Below are 14,681 nucleotides of genomic sequence, written 5' to 3'. Positions count from 1 at the left end.
GCAGGGCTTCTATAAGAAATGTTATATACAATACTTATATTGTTTTGGCAATTATATAGCCCATTGAAGATGCGCTCAAAATCTTAGTCATTTCCTATATTCCTACTTATATTAGTAATATTATTCTCACTGCTTTTCAGTTACTTGAAGAAATCTGTAATCTTGGAAGAGACCCTAAATACATCTGTCAGAAGCCATCCATCCAAAAGGCAGATGGCACCGCCACTGCTCCTCCCCCCAGGTCTAATCATGCCGCAGAAGAAGCCTCTAGTGAGGATGAGGAGGAAGAAGAAGTACAGGCCATGCAGAGCTTTAATTCTACACAGCAAAGTGACACTGAACCTAGCCAGCAGTAAGTGTTCATAAGATACATTTGCTGGTTTTGGGATCTTCATTTTACTACTACCTATGTCTTAGTGCCATACTCTTTTAGGGTATAATGTTTTGCTTTATATTTGTGATGCTGTGAATTGGAAACCAATTCCTTGTGCATGCTAGGCAGGTGCTCTACCACTGAGTTACACCCTCAGCCCCCTTATTGTCCTTTTCATCTATTAAAAAATGAGAGTTAAGCCAGGCATGGTGACACAGGCCTGTAATCCTAGTACTTGTGAGGCTAAGACAGGAGGATCACAGGTTTGAGGCCAGCCCGAACAACTTAGCAAGACTCTGCTTCAAAATAAAAAATGAAATGGGGATGTGATGTAGGTCAGTCTTAGAATACCTCTGGATTCAATTCCCAGCACCACAGAAAAAGTAAGTTATTTAGGTCATTTTAAGATTTCTTCTGGACTTAATAAGTGTGTAGTTTTTCTTCAAATTCTGCAGCCTAATTTATGTTTCCGTATTTATTAGTAGTGGTTGCCTTAGGACGCTATCTTACTTAAAATGCTATTCATGACCCTGTTTTAAAATAAAGAATAAGCCATATGTGTTGGCACACGCTTGTAATCCTGGCACTTGGGAGGCTGAGACAGGAGGATCACACAGGTTCGAAGCCAGCCTCAGCTACTTAGTGAGGCTCTCAGCAACTTAGTGAGGCTCTCAGCAACTTAGTGAGACCCTGTTTCCAAATAAAGTATAAAATAGGTCTGGAAGTATAGCCCGGAGGTAGAAAAGCCCCTGAGCTCTACCTGCAGTACCACAAAATAACAAAAGAATTTAAAAAATTCAATAAAGAATAAAAATAGGACTGTGGTGTAGTAGAATGCCCCTGGGTTCCACCCCAGTACAACAAAAAAATAAATAAAAACTGCTCATGAAATCAAGTTAGAATTCAGTATATTAAGTTGATGGGTTTTACACAGAGGGTCTAACTATCGCTTGGTTGATTTGACATTCCATTTCATAGAATGTTAAATTTCAAACATATAAAACATTCCACTTTCAGAGCCTATCTCCTTTAGAGTTGTGGGGATTTGTTGTTAGCTGGTTATTTTTGGTTTTGTTCTTTTTTATTATTTTTTTCCAGATCATTTAGAAAGCAATTTATGATTCTAAACATGCACAGTAGTTTTCTTTCAGATTTGTGGTATGTAAGAATCCTGATGTGTAAGAAAGCCAGATGTGGTGGCTCAGGCTTATAATCCCAGTACTTGGGAGGCTGAGGCAGGAGGTTTGCAGGTTTCCCAGCCAGACTCTGCTACATAGTGAGGCCTCTGGAACTTAGACCCCATTTCAAAATAAAAAAATAGGGCTGGGGATATAGCTTAGAGATAGAATGCCCCTGGGTTTCATCCCTGGTACTGCAAAAAAAAAAAAAAAAAAAAAAAAAAAAAAAAAAAAGATGCTGGGGCATCTGGAGACTTAAAGCCTTCTGGCTACTAATGAATAGTACACCAGGTTCTGAGCTTGGAGGATTCACATGCAGTAGATGCCATGTGAACTACTAGTTAACTCTAGATAGGCATATATCCACTTATTTAATAACTGATCTTTTGATGTGTAGATAAGTGTGAGAGGTGCATGAGCATTGTAGGCGTTTATATGAGTGGGTTTGAGCTGTTACTGAAGGGTGGCTTGGGACTTAATTCAAGATTCAGGTGAAATAGACAGCATTGGTCAAGGCTAGAATCCCAAACTCTTGGAACTCTAGATAGCAATGAGTCTGTAAAGCCAGTCTAGCTACTTTACAAAGGCATCATTATCCCCGTGCTTCCTTTGCCCTGTCTTGATTGTCAGTGCCCCTGCTAAAGTTCCTTTCCTGAGTACAATGAAGTAAAGATGTCTTTAATGTGGATGATAGTGATACTTTTGTATCAAGCTGTGTATATCCATCTCCATATAACATTTCTAAATGAATGTGTAATATACATCCTAGATCTTCATACTCAGAATTCAGGTGGTATATAGGAAATAAGCATTTCCTATGCAGCCTTCATTTCATCACCCTTCATTCTTTTTTTGTATTACTCTATTTACATATGTTCCTCATTTCTAAATCATCTCCTCTTCTTCGATTTACCAAATTCCTGTAAGGCCCAGGTCTTACACATGCTATGTTAGCACTCTGCCACTGAGCTATATCCTCGTCCCAGGTGTCTCTTATTTGTGTGTGTGGCACTGGGTATTGAGCCCCGGGACATTCTACCTCTGAGCCACACCCCCAGCCTTATTTTACTTTTATTTGGAAACAGGGTCTTGTTAGGTTGATGCAAGTCTCACTACTTGCTGAAGCTGTCTTTAGACCTGTAATCTTCCTGTCTCATCTTCCCAAGTACCGGGATTACAAGCGTGCAACACCGTGCCTGGCTCAGATGTCTCATTTTAAAGCAATTTTTGCTTCCAAATGGGAGTACAATCTTAATAGTTTTGTATGCAAATGGTTTTTCTCACTGCTACTCAAGAACCGTGACATTGTTAATTCAGCACTGTATCCCTATCTACATGTAGTAGGTAATCATTCAATAAGTGTTTATTTGATAGAATGAATAAAACACATTAGATTAAGGATTCCCTAAGTCTTTATTGCACAGAGAGATGGGCCTAATGCACCATGGGAAGAAAAAGAAAGTAGAGATCTTTACCGATAACATTAATATTCAACTACAATAGTATTCAGAATGGGATCCTAAGATGCAAAATACATGGATAACCTAGTATCCATGTATTTTTACACTCCACTAGGCATGAGGACTTTATCACTACCCCATTCAGATTTTGTGAGGCAACCCTTTTTATTTTGAAATCTACACATATTAAAGTGTCCAATTCTTTTAGCTCTTTGTCCTTAGCAATTGGTTGTGCTGGAAATTATTTTCTTCTTTCAGTATGGAGTAGTTTAAAAAGACTTGTAATTCATTTCAGCCCTCATTCATTAAATTTTTGGCTATCCTTCCCCATGTTCTCATTCATTTTTCAATGTGTCCTGTATACACACACATGCACACACACACACACAGTCATTTTCAATATTTTTAGCAAAGTATAGTTTCCATAGAGTAAACCACACAGATTTAAAATTTCTTGGCCAGGCGTGGTGGCGCACGCTTGTAATCCCCGCGCTTGGGAGGCAGAGACAGGAGGATTGCGCAGGTTCGAAGCCAGCCGCGCACGCTGGTTTAGGAGACCCTGTTTCCAAATAAAAATGTAAAAATAGGTCTGGGAGTACAGCCCAGAGGTAGAAGGGCTTCCAGGAACCCCAGTACCACACACAAAGAAATAAATAAAATAAAATTTCTAATTTCCCTGCCAAAAATAAAGTTGGAGCTAGTCTCATTGAATTTTTGGCCCATAAAGAACATCTTATAAAGAGAAAATCATATAAATATTTACTTAAATACAATAGAATATATACAATAAATGCAATACTGTGTCTAAGGTATATACTTTCTTATATTTGGCTTCTTTGCTCATTGTGTATCTTGTTTCATCTCTCAGTAGCTCCTTAATTTTTATTTCTGAGTAGTTGTCTATTGTATGAATATGGTACTTTATCCATTCTCCCTGCTGATGGACATGGGTTTACAGGGTTTTTTCAAATGTAAACCTGCTATTTTCCCCAAAATTAGCAACTCAATTTTAAATAGTGTTTTTATGTTTTATGGGGTGCTATTCTACATTCAGGTATGTTCACTATAAATAGTTCATAAATACTTGCCTTTTTAACCTTTTTTCCACCTCTAAATTGTTTGATTCTCTGATGTTGCTGGGGATGAACATACTTACCAGTAAATAACGAAGGTTTGTAGCTGGGACACCAGTGGTTCATTTTGTGGTCGATCCCATTTATTATGCTGATATTACCACTTACCTCTCCTGGTAACTTGAAAGAAGTGAATTATGTAAGCCTGTGTGGTCTTTGGAACTTGAATAGGGGTTATTTGGGCTTTAAAGGCAATGACTGCAGATAACATTTGTGTCTGAAATATGGCCCATTCGGTGGGTTCTTTTGTTGAGACATTTGTCTTAAGAACTAGAAGAACACCTCATTCAGCACCCACCCCCTGCCTGGCACAGTGATAACTCCTGCAGTTGAATTACTTGGGAGACTGAGGTAGGAGGATTGCAGGTTAGGGATTAGCCTCTGCAATTTATTAAGACCCTGATTTTACTCAGAGTTAGAGTGCCCTGGGTTCAATCTCTGATACCAATTTAAAAAAAGAAAAACACTGCTGGTTTTGTACTCTGTCTTGTTCTTCTCCCAAATTCTTGTAACAGTGAAAAGGAGCTTATAGGTCCCCTTTTAAAATATTGTTTAAGCTCTTTCCCAACATACTTGGCTCTTGAAAAGGGACTAGTTTCCCCTGCTGGAGCCACATCTCCATTTAGCCTATAAAGGTGGATCTCTGGGATTTTTCCAAGGATTTGAGGCCTAGCAGAGATGGATAATTGGTATAAGTAACATGGAATATGGCTGTGGTTCTGAGGAAGAGCAGTATTGGTTAAAGAAAGGTTTATAGTCTTCCCCTGGAAACCATACAATCCTGGCTTATAGGTCGCCTTCATTTATATAAAATTCTTCCTCAAATTTTCCACTGAAGATGTTTACAACATCCTACACAAATAGCGAAACACAATGGATATTTATCAATGAAACCATTCATGATACCTATCCTTTCTTTTTACTTGTACATATTACTGCCAGATGTTCTCATACCTAGCTGGCAAATCTTTGTTCACATTATGTCTTGCTCCAGGATAAGAACAGTTAGCATGTTGTCAACATTCTTCCCTTTTCCTTCTGCCTCTTCTGTCTCTGACCCTCCTTCCCAAACCCCTGCTCAAATCTGTTCCCAGGGGACATTTCCACAATGCTCCATTTTTCACTTAAGTTTTGTTCCTCTCTTGCTTTGTTGCAAAATCTAAGATAAAGCCATTATGGTAAAGGCTACATTATCTTTAGGTAATGGCATTATTGCATCCTTCTCTTCAGAACTATCATGCTTCAAGTCCAGATTGTTCTTCAGTGTCAGTTTCATACTTGATTGGTCAGTGGAAGTATTTATTTGGGGCCAATAAGTAAATCCCATTTCCTACTTTCCATAACTAAACCTGATGCAAGAACACGGTGAGATGTTATATGTTTCTGTGCCTGGCCCCTTTAAGTAAATGTTTAAATCATCTTTAAGTGAACATCCTTAATTTTATTATTTCCATATCAATTTATTCCTCTAATGATTGGTTACTAAAGATGAAATAATTTATTATGTCATATTTACGTATGGTGGGGGTTTTGTATGTGTGTGGTACTGGGGATGGAACCCAGGGTCATTTTATCTCTGAGCTGTACCCCCAGCCCTATTGCCCGTCCTTCCTTCCTTCCTTCCTTCCTTCCTTCCTTCCTTCCTTCCTTCCTTCCTTTTCGGTGCTGGGGATTGATCCCAGGGACATTCTATTTCTGAGCTACACCCCTAATCCAATTTTTTAGTATTATTTGGAAACAGGGTCCCACTGCATTGCGGAGGGCCTCACTAAGGAGCTGAGGCTGGCCACAAATCTTACTCTTTATTTTGAAACAAGGTCTCACTAAGTTGCAGAAGGCCTCACTAGTAGCTGAGGCTGTCAGGGAACCTGTGATCCTCCTGTCTCAGCTTCTCAAGTACTGGGATTCTTTATTTTCCCAACTCTGGTGATGTTGGAAAAGCTAGCTACTAACTGCTAAAATTCTAATATTAAAAAGGGCCTAGAAAAGCTGGGAGTGGTGACACATACTTGTAATCCCAGAATTCTGGAGGCTGAGACAGGAAAATCACCATTCAAGGACAGCCTCAGCCACTTAGTGAGGTTCTTTGCAACTCAATGAGAGCCTGTTTGAAAATAAAGAATAAAAAATAGGTCTGAGAGTATAGCTCAGATATAGAATGCTCTTGGATTCCATCCCCAGTACTGCAAGACAGAAAAATGCCTAGAATCTCACTGTGTCCCTTTTCTTACTTTGTCTTACACTGGTATTGTGAATTTCTGTGTAACTCATTCTTTTCTCCGTTAACAGGGTTGTTGGTACAGAGGAACGTATTCCTATTCCCCTCATGGATTACATCCTTAATGTGGTAAGAGTCATTGTAGGGGAAATTGAATAAAGATGTGTGCCTTTTGGAAGTTGTGTAGGGTTATCAAAGAATCTAATAATTTCAGTATTTTTACCGGGACCACTAATGTGCAGAGGAGAAAGATGTATTACATTTGAAACTCCTTTTTGTTGTTGTTGTTCTGTTATATTAGTTAGGAAAAAATTAACTAGCACCACCCTCCATTCCCAATTTTCTGTTCATTTTTCCATACCCCATTAGAATCCAAATGGGAAGGGAGAAGGCTTTGGATTATACCAATCCAGCATTGTTTTTTGAACATATCCAACATGTATTTTCCCCCATTAATTCCTCCCTTTCCTACCCCTCAGTTAATGTGGCCTTTTCTTTTAACTTACTGAGTATGTCACAGGAAAAAAATGAAGAGTTTTATTTTTCCTAGCGTTGTTTACCAATAAGGGAAAGCCCGCTTAGCATTTGCATTAGCCTATTAAGCACTTTCATGATGTCCAGAGATGGGTTCTCTTGTGCCCGTGTGTTTTTGCCTGCATTGTATTTGTTTTTCTTAAAAAATGCAGTGTTTCAATTCAAATCAGTACCAGAGTTCTATGTTCTAATTGCATTATAAGCACATTTCACGGAAAAATATCTGCTATGTTTGCCTCTGGGGGAGGCATGCAAGAATGGATTGAATTAATAAATTCAACCCAATTCTTCCACTAATCTGTAGTGGGTCCCTAAGCAATTTGTTTAACTTCCCTTTACTTTAAATTTTTCTGATTTCTGGTGTGGTTAAAAAGGTAGAATGGGAAGGTTTTCAGGATGTTAGAGTGCCTGGATCTCTGTACCTGTTCATTTGAGGCCTTAATAGTATAGAAAATACTGGACAATCATGCCACACTTCTTACTCCATACCCGACTTCTAGTTCTAAGTATCAGCCTCTAACTTGCTTTAAAATTTTTTCATTACTTAGATGAAATTTGTGGAATCTATTCTAAGCAACAATACCACAGATGACCATTGCCAGGAATTTGTGAATCAGAAAGGACTCTTGCCTTTGGTTACCATTTTGGGTCTTCCCAATCTGCCCATTGACTTTCCCACATCTGCTGCCTGTCAGGCTGTTGCAGGTGTCTGCAAATCGATATTGGTAAGAAGCATCTGGGCAAACATTTCCATTTCCATTTCTTACAAGGCAGTTTTGCAATAGCTTTGTATATATGTTTTTACTGTGGTCTCTCTAACCTTCATTTAAAAATAATGCATTACTTTGTGTTGTGTTCTGCAAGTGAATTTTGCGACTTAATACTTAGTATGCTGCTTATTTCTCATTGAAAATTCAAGATACTATCTTTTTTCCTGAGTTCAGTATATAATTCCATCATCATTTTGAGTTTGTAGAATGTAATTTCAAAGCTTTGTAGATGGATTTTGTAGGCCTCTCATTCTACTTTATGGTGGGTGATATCCTCCTATCTCAGCCTCTCAAATACTGGGTTTACAAGCATGTACAGCCAAGCCAGGCTATCTTAACCCTTTTTGAAATGTATAGTTCAGCTGGGCATGGTGTAGCACGCTTGTAATCCCAGCATTTAGGAGGCTGAGAAAGGAGGATCGCGGTTTCCGGACAGCCTCAGCTACTTAGTGAGGCCCTCTGCAACTCAGTGAGACCCTGTTTTTAAAATAAAGAATAAAAAATAGGGCTGGAGGTGTAGCTCGGAGGTAGAATGCCTCTGGGTTCCATCTCCAACACTGTAAGGAAGGAAGGAAGGAAGGAAGGAAGGAAGGAAAGGAAGGAAGGAAGGAAGATGTAGAGTTCAGTAGGGTTTTAAGTGTATTCACATTCAACAATGAGAATAAAACACTAAAACACTTCTCATCTTGCAAAATTCACACTATGGTCATTAGATGGCTAGTCCATATTCTACCCTCCCCCGGCCCTCAGAAATTATAGTTCTACTTTCTTTTGACCTGCTCCGTTTCCAACCTGGGCCGGTTCACCCCTCCTTAGGCAGCCTGGTCTCCCCCCACACCCCCGCTCCCGGGAGGTCACCATGTTGATGCTGAACTTAGTGCGGATACCCGATCGGCACAGCGCACTACAGCCCAGAACTCCTGGACTCAAGAGATCCTCCCACCTCAGCCTCCCGAGTAGCTGGGACTACAGGCGCGCGCCACCACGCCCGGCTAATTCTACTTTCTTTTAAGTGTAATTATTCTGGTTACCTCATGTAATAGAAATCCTATAGTATTTGAGATTTTTTAATTTTTTTGGGGGGGGGTCAAGGCTCATCCATTTTGTAGCATGTGTCAGAATTTTCTTCCCCTTTAAAGGTAAATAATGACATATATATTAACTGAATTTTTATTCATCCATATGTCTATGTAAGCTTAGATTACTTCCACATTTTGTTATAGTAAATAATGCTTCTCTATACATGTGTATATAGACATCTCTTCAATACCCTGCTTTTATCTGGGTATGATGGTGCATTTTCAAAATCCTAGGTACTCAGGAGGCTGAGACAGGAGACCAACCTTAGTTAACTTGGCAAGACCCTGTCTCAAAATAAAATAAAAAAAAATAAGTTGGAGATACAGCTCAGTGCTAGCTTGCCCCTGAGTTCAATTCCCAGCAAACCCCCCCCCCATTAAGAGCCTACTTTTAATTCTTGTGAGTATATACCTAAATGTAAAATATCAGGGTTATATGTGTGTTTTAATTTTTTTCAATGAGTTCTATACTATTTTTCTACAGAAGCTGGAGCTTTTTTGTGTGTGTGTGTATGTGGTCCTGGAGAGTAGAATCCAGGGGCTTTCTACATCTGGGCTACATCCCCAGCCCTATTTTTTATAATTTATTTGGAAACAGGGCCTCATTAAGTTGCTGAGAGCCTCACTAAGTAGTTGAGGCTGGCTTTGAACCTGTGCAATTCTCCTATCTTAGTAGCCTCCCAAGCACTGGGATTACAAGTGTGTGCTAAAAGCTGGAGCTTTTGACATTCCCACCAGCAGTATACAAAGATAATTATTTCTTCTCATCCTTTCCTTTTTTATATTTTTTAATAGTAGCCTACTGAATATCATGTGGCTTCTCATTTTCATTTCAACTTTACCTAGCAGTTAGTGGTATTGAGCATCTTTTTAAAATTCTTTATTTTGAGGCAGGGTCTCACTGAGTTGCAGAGGGCCTCACTAAGTAGCTGAGGCTGTCTGCAAACCTCGATCCTCCTGTCTCAGCCTCCAAATGCTGTGATTCCAAGTGTGCACCACTATGCCCGGCTTGTAGTCGAATATTAATTCATTATCATATATATGATTTGCAAGTATTTTTACCTTTCTTTGGGTTGGTTGTCTTTGTACTCTTGTTGACCATGTCTTTTGATACACAAGTTTTACTTGTTTTTGTGTCACTGGGAATTAAATTCAGGGGCATTCTATCTCTGAGCTACACTCCCAGCCCTATTTTTTTTATTATTTTTTTAGAAAAAGGGTCACTAGGTTGCTGAGAATTTCACTACTTGCTGACACTCTTTGAACCTGTGATCCTCCTGTCTCAGCCTCCTAAGTACTGGAATTATAGGCATGCACCACCACACCCAGCTCAAGAGTTTTAATTTTGAAGTCCAGTTCATGTCCTCCCCACCACTTTACATGTGCTTTTGGTGTCAAATTCAAGTAATCATTGCCAAATTGAGTGTTATGCAACTTTGTTTCTATGATTTCTTCTAGGAATTTTATGATTTTAACACTTAGCTCTTTGATCCATTTGGAACTATAAATTTTATGGAATAAAGTAAGGTCTAGCTTTGTTTTTTTGCATGTGAGTGCCCAGTTTCCCAACACCGCTTATTGAAAAGACTGTTCTTTCTCCATTAAATGATTTTATTTAAAAAAATCATTTGACTACAAATGGGAAGGTTCCCCAGCTATCCGTTTATTCCATTGATTTTTATGTCAGTACCACAGTTTTGTTTTGTTGTGTTATATATTTGATATTGGGTATTGAATCCTAGGGCTGTCTACCTCTGAGGTACACCCCTGGCCCCTTTTTATTTTTTGCTTTGAAAGGGTCTCACTAGGTTGCTGAGAGTCTTGCTACATTGTTGAGTCTTCCTTGAACCTGCAATCCTCCTTTCTCAGCCTCCCAAGTACTGGGATTACAGCGTCTGCCACCATACCACCATAGTTTTGATTACTATATCTCTGTAATGTTGGAAATCAGGAAGTGTAAGATCTCCAGATTTGGGTAGTGTGCTCCCCCCTCCTCAGATTATATTGGCTATTTGGAATCTGTTGAAATTCTTTAAGAATTTTGGGGGAATATCAAGAAATCCAGTGGCTTAAAGACCTTCATTGATTTTATAATGTATTTTGTTTTACTCTTTGTAAAATATTCAATACTCTTTATAACAGAAAGAGCAGAGTACTGATCAGTCTTTATTCTAAGATACTGTACAGAGATCAATTTATTCAAAGCCATAGGAAGGCACGTATTTTCTACCTCTTCCTAGCAAACCATAGTGGTTTACTGTACATTTTTTTTCCTCCAGATTTAGAAAGAAATCATAAGGGCTGTTTAATTCTAACTGATGCTAATTCTAGAATCTTCTCTCTTGGTCTTGGGAAAACTCATTGCAATAATAATTCATTTCTTTGCTTTGGAACTTTCCCTAATATTGTTTCTTGTAGATCACAATTTGGAGTTAGCATCACAGCGTAGTCCTCACTCTTAACAGAATTCCAATTTGGACTTAACAAATATGATTGTTTCAAGAAGTTTGGTAGTAGCTTGTTGCTCTAGGAAGAGGTATTGAAGTATATCATATGGATTTATAGTTTGTATCTCCTATTTACCAGGAGAAAGATAAAGCCATGTCTAAAATTTGGGAAACTTTTATTTACTAGTCACTTTTCTTTTGACTATTAAAAGACAAGATGCATATAAAGTTTGTTATATACTGTTAACACATAAATTATTCTTTTTTCAGACACTGTCACATGAACCCAAAGTCCTTCAGGAAGGTCTCCTTCAGTTGGACTCCATTCTCTCCTCTTTGGAGCCCTTACACCGCCCCATTGAATCCCCTGGGGGCTCAGTGTTGTTGCGTGAACTGGCATGTGCTGGCAATGTTGCTGATGCTACACTCTCAGCTCAGGCCACACCTCTGCTGCATGCACTTACTGCTGCCCATGCCTACATCATGATGTTTGTTCATACTTGCAGAGTTGGACAGGTAAGAATGATCTTGAGCAAACATGTTAAGTCAGTAACGCATGTATAGCACACACCTTGCTCTGCTACCAAATGATGTGACAGTTATTGACAGTGTCTGCCCTTTTGATGGGTGATTGGTATTTATGCTTCAAGTTCCTATGTAGTTTCCCTCTTCCTCAGGAGGTTTTTTAAAATTACTAAGTCATATGGCCATATAACTAATCATTTGAAACGGACCTTTTTGACACCAAAGACAGGTTTTTAATGGTTACGAGATGTTAATTGATCTGTACCACCTATAGAAGCCATTTGTAATGTGTAATCACCCAAAGCACATGGACCTCAATTTTGTGTTTGATCCTTATTTCTAATCTTTCTACAGGTATACATAGGCTTAATAATGGAATGGTAAAGGACATTTGACTGCAGCATTTCTTTTTGATGTAACTAGAGATTGAACACAGGGCATTCTACCTCTGACCTATACTCTCAACCCTATCTTTCATTTTTTATCTTGAAACAGGGTCTCAGTTTCTGGCTGTGAGCCAGTGATCCTCCTGTCTAAGCCTCCCAACTCAGCACATTTAAATATATAGTGGTGAACCAATGACTAAAATAGCCTAAGTATCAAACCCATTGCCTGCAATCCATAGTCTTTTCTCATGTTCTGTAAGAAAGAATTTTTTGTTTTATGTCCATACTTTGACTAATTCTCAGGTAGTTAACTGCGTAATAACCAACCCTCTTTTATACTGTTCTAAGGGAGTGTATTTTAAGGCTTGCCTTTATTAAATAAAAATGAAACTAAATAGTCAATTAAGTAAGTGCAAATATTTCCTGTAGTAATTGGAGGGAGTAACTAGCTTGCCCAGCCAAAAAATACAGTACTTAATGAGTTTATACTGTTTGCTTGATTCAGAAAGTGTAGTCAACAATGCTTGTCTTTCACTTTACAAAAAGCAATGAGATGGAATGCAAGAAATAGTTTACGAAGGTGAAAATTCTGTGAGAATAACACTGAAATAAAAATAGAATCTTTGCCAGGCATGGTGGCACATGCTTGTAATCCCAGCATTTGGTAGGCTGAGACTGGAGGATTGTGGTTAGCGGACAGCCTCAGCTACTTAGCCCTTTGCAACTCAGTGAAACCATTTCAAAATTAAAAGGATAAAAACTATAGGGCTGGAGGTGTAGTTCAGAGGTAGAATACCCCTGGATTCCGTCCCCAGTACTGCAAAAAACAACAACAACAACAACAACTGAGAGTTGATTTTGAATAAAATTGTTTAGAGACTATCTCAAACACAAAATTCTTTCTGCTTTGGTTACAGAGTGAAATTCGTTCCATCTCCGTAAACCAATGGGGTTCTCAGTTGGGATTGAGTGTTCTGAGCAAGCTGAGCCAGTTATACTGTTCTCTGGTGTGGGAAAGCACTGTCCTCCTCTCTCTGTGTACCCCGAACAGGTAAGAGAATGCTTGTCTCTCTTAGTAGCTCTAATTACCATTGCTGACAGAGAAACCAAGCTCAGCCTGGAGGATTGCTTTGGTCAGATATCTAAGATACGGCAAAAACCCAGAGGCTTCTTTGTCTCTTGCACTGAATTGACTATTTACAACACCGTGTGCATCTTTGATTTGAAATCCTAGGATTTCTGCCTCACTATGTTAGATATGTTTTAAATGCCCCACAATTGCTAGCCGGTTGTGGTGGTACACTCTTGTAATCATCCCAACATTTTGGAGGCTGAGACAGGAGGATCCAGGTTCACGGACAGCCTCAGCTACTTTGTGAGGCATCTCAATGTGACCCTGTTCAAAATAAAGAATAAAAAAATAGGTCTGTGGGTATAGATCGGAGGTAGAATGACGCTGGGTTCCATCCTCAGTACCACAAAATAAATAGAATGTCCCACAATTGAGTTGGAAAACTTTTTGAATATTATCTCAGGAATTGCTGGTGTTTTATTACATTCAGGATAATTTACCTGCTCTAAGGAGGGATAATGCTGGCAAAACAAGCTAGAGACCATGCACAACAAAAGAAATGAAGTATCAGTATTATTTTTTTCCTCTTTGGCTCACTATATTTCTTGTTGCAGTCTACCATCTGGGTGTGAATTTGGCCAAGCGGACATGCAGAAACTGGTTCCAAAGGATGAGAAGGCAGGTACGACCCAGGGCGGAAAAAGATCAGGTAACTCTAAGAAACTAAAATCTTAGTCACTAACTCTTCTAAGTTCTGTCCCTGTTTCTTTAGAGGTGTTTATTGTGAACATTTAATTAAGTCTTGTCATACATAATCCTTGGTTTCCATCCTTTCATTGACTTTTATTTTTATTAAATTTAAACTTTTTACCATTTTTCTCTATTAAAAACATACCTAATGGTAGAAATTAGAAAATATAAACAGAAGGAAGAAGAAACCATATTTATACCACCAACATAGCATAACACTTTAGAAGTATCTGCCTTGTTCTTTTTATTGGAGCTATTTTTGATTATCCTAAACATTCTAGGTCTCTTTTTATGGATTGACCATTCCCTGTTAAGTTTCTAATATAATATTTTGAAAATTGAATGCCATTTTATGTAGTTTCATGAAATGTAGTAAATGATTCCTCAATCACTATCAAAAAGCATGGTGATATTTGAATTCTAGTATGAAATTTCAGTAATTATTTTATATGTTAAAATAAGAATATTGAACATATTGGATTAAACAGTATAAAACTATAAATTTTACCTCTTTCTTTAGTTTTTAATATGGCCACTAGAGAAGGTAAAATTACATATGTGGCTCACATTATATTTCTTTCAGGCAATGCTGCTTTAAAAAATTTCTTTGTTAACACACAATAAAATTTCCAAAGTGTAGTAAGCAGATTGTACACAGTTTTCTGACCCTAATGCAACAAACCTAAAATTAATATAATAGCAAATTTTCCTGAAAATTTTCTCCTGTCTTCTATACTAAGGAGGAAATGAAAATTT

The 14,681-nt window shown here is 38.4% G+C and overlaps 1 protein-coding gene across 1 annotated transcript in view; it reads left to right on the top strand.

The window, feature by feature from the left end:
• The window catches only part of HUWE1 (HECT, UBA and WWE domain containing E3 ubiquitin protein ligase 1), a gene marked incomplete at both ends in the record, with an annotated part of 105,197 nt that overhangs the window by 16,169 nt on the left and 74,347 nt on the right, over window positions 1–14,681 (top strand). The window contains 6 exons of the mRNA XM_080718876.1: window positions 141–352; window positions 6,434–6,491; window positions 7,445–7,621; window positions 11,463–11,708; window positions 13,021–13,154; window positions 13,790–13,884. Coding sequence (XP_080575002.1) covers window positions 141–352; window positions 6,434–6,491; window positions 7,445–7,621; window positions 11,463–11,708; window positions 13,021–13,154; window positions 13,790–13,884 — 922 coding nt within the window. The remainder of the gene's footprint in view (window positions 1–140; window positions 353–6,433; window positions 6,492–7,444; window positions 7,622–11,462; window positions 11,709–13,020; window positions 13,155–13,789; window positions 13,885–14,681) is intronic.

Source organism: Muscardinus avellanarius (genome assembly GCF_963383645.1).
Source record: "Muscardinus avellanarius genome assembly, chromosome: X".
NCBI classification, from domain to species: Eukaryota; Metazoa; Chordata; class Mammalia; order Rodentia; family Gliridae; genus Muscardinus; species Muscardinus avellanarius.
The sequence above is the reverse complement of the archived record's forward strand: the minus strand, read 5'-3'. Positions and strand labels throughout refer to the sequence as shown.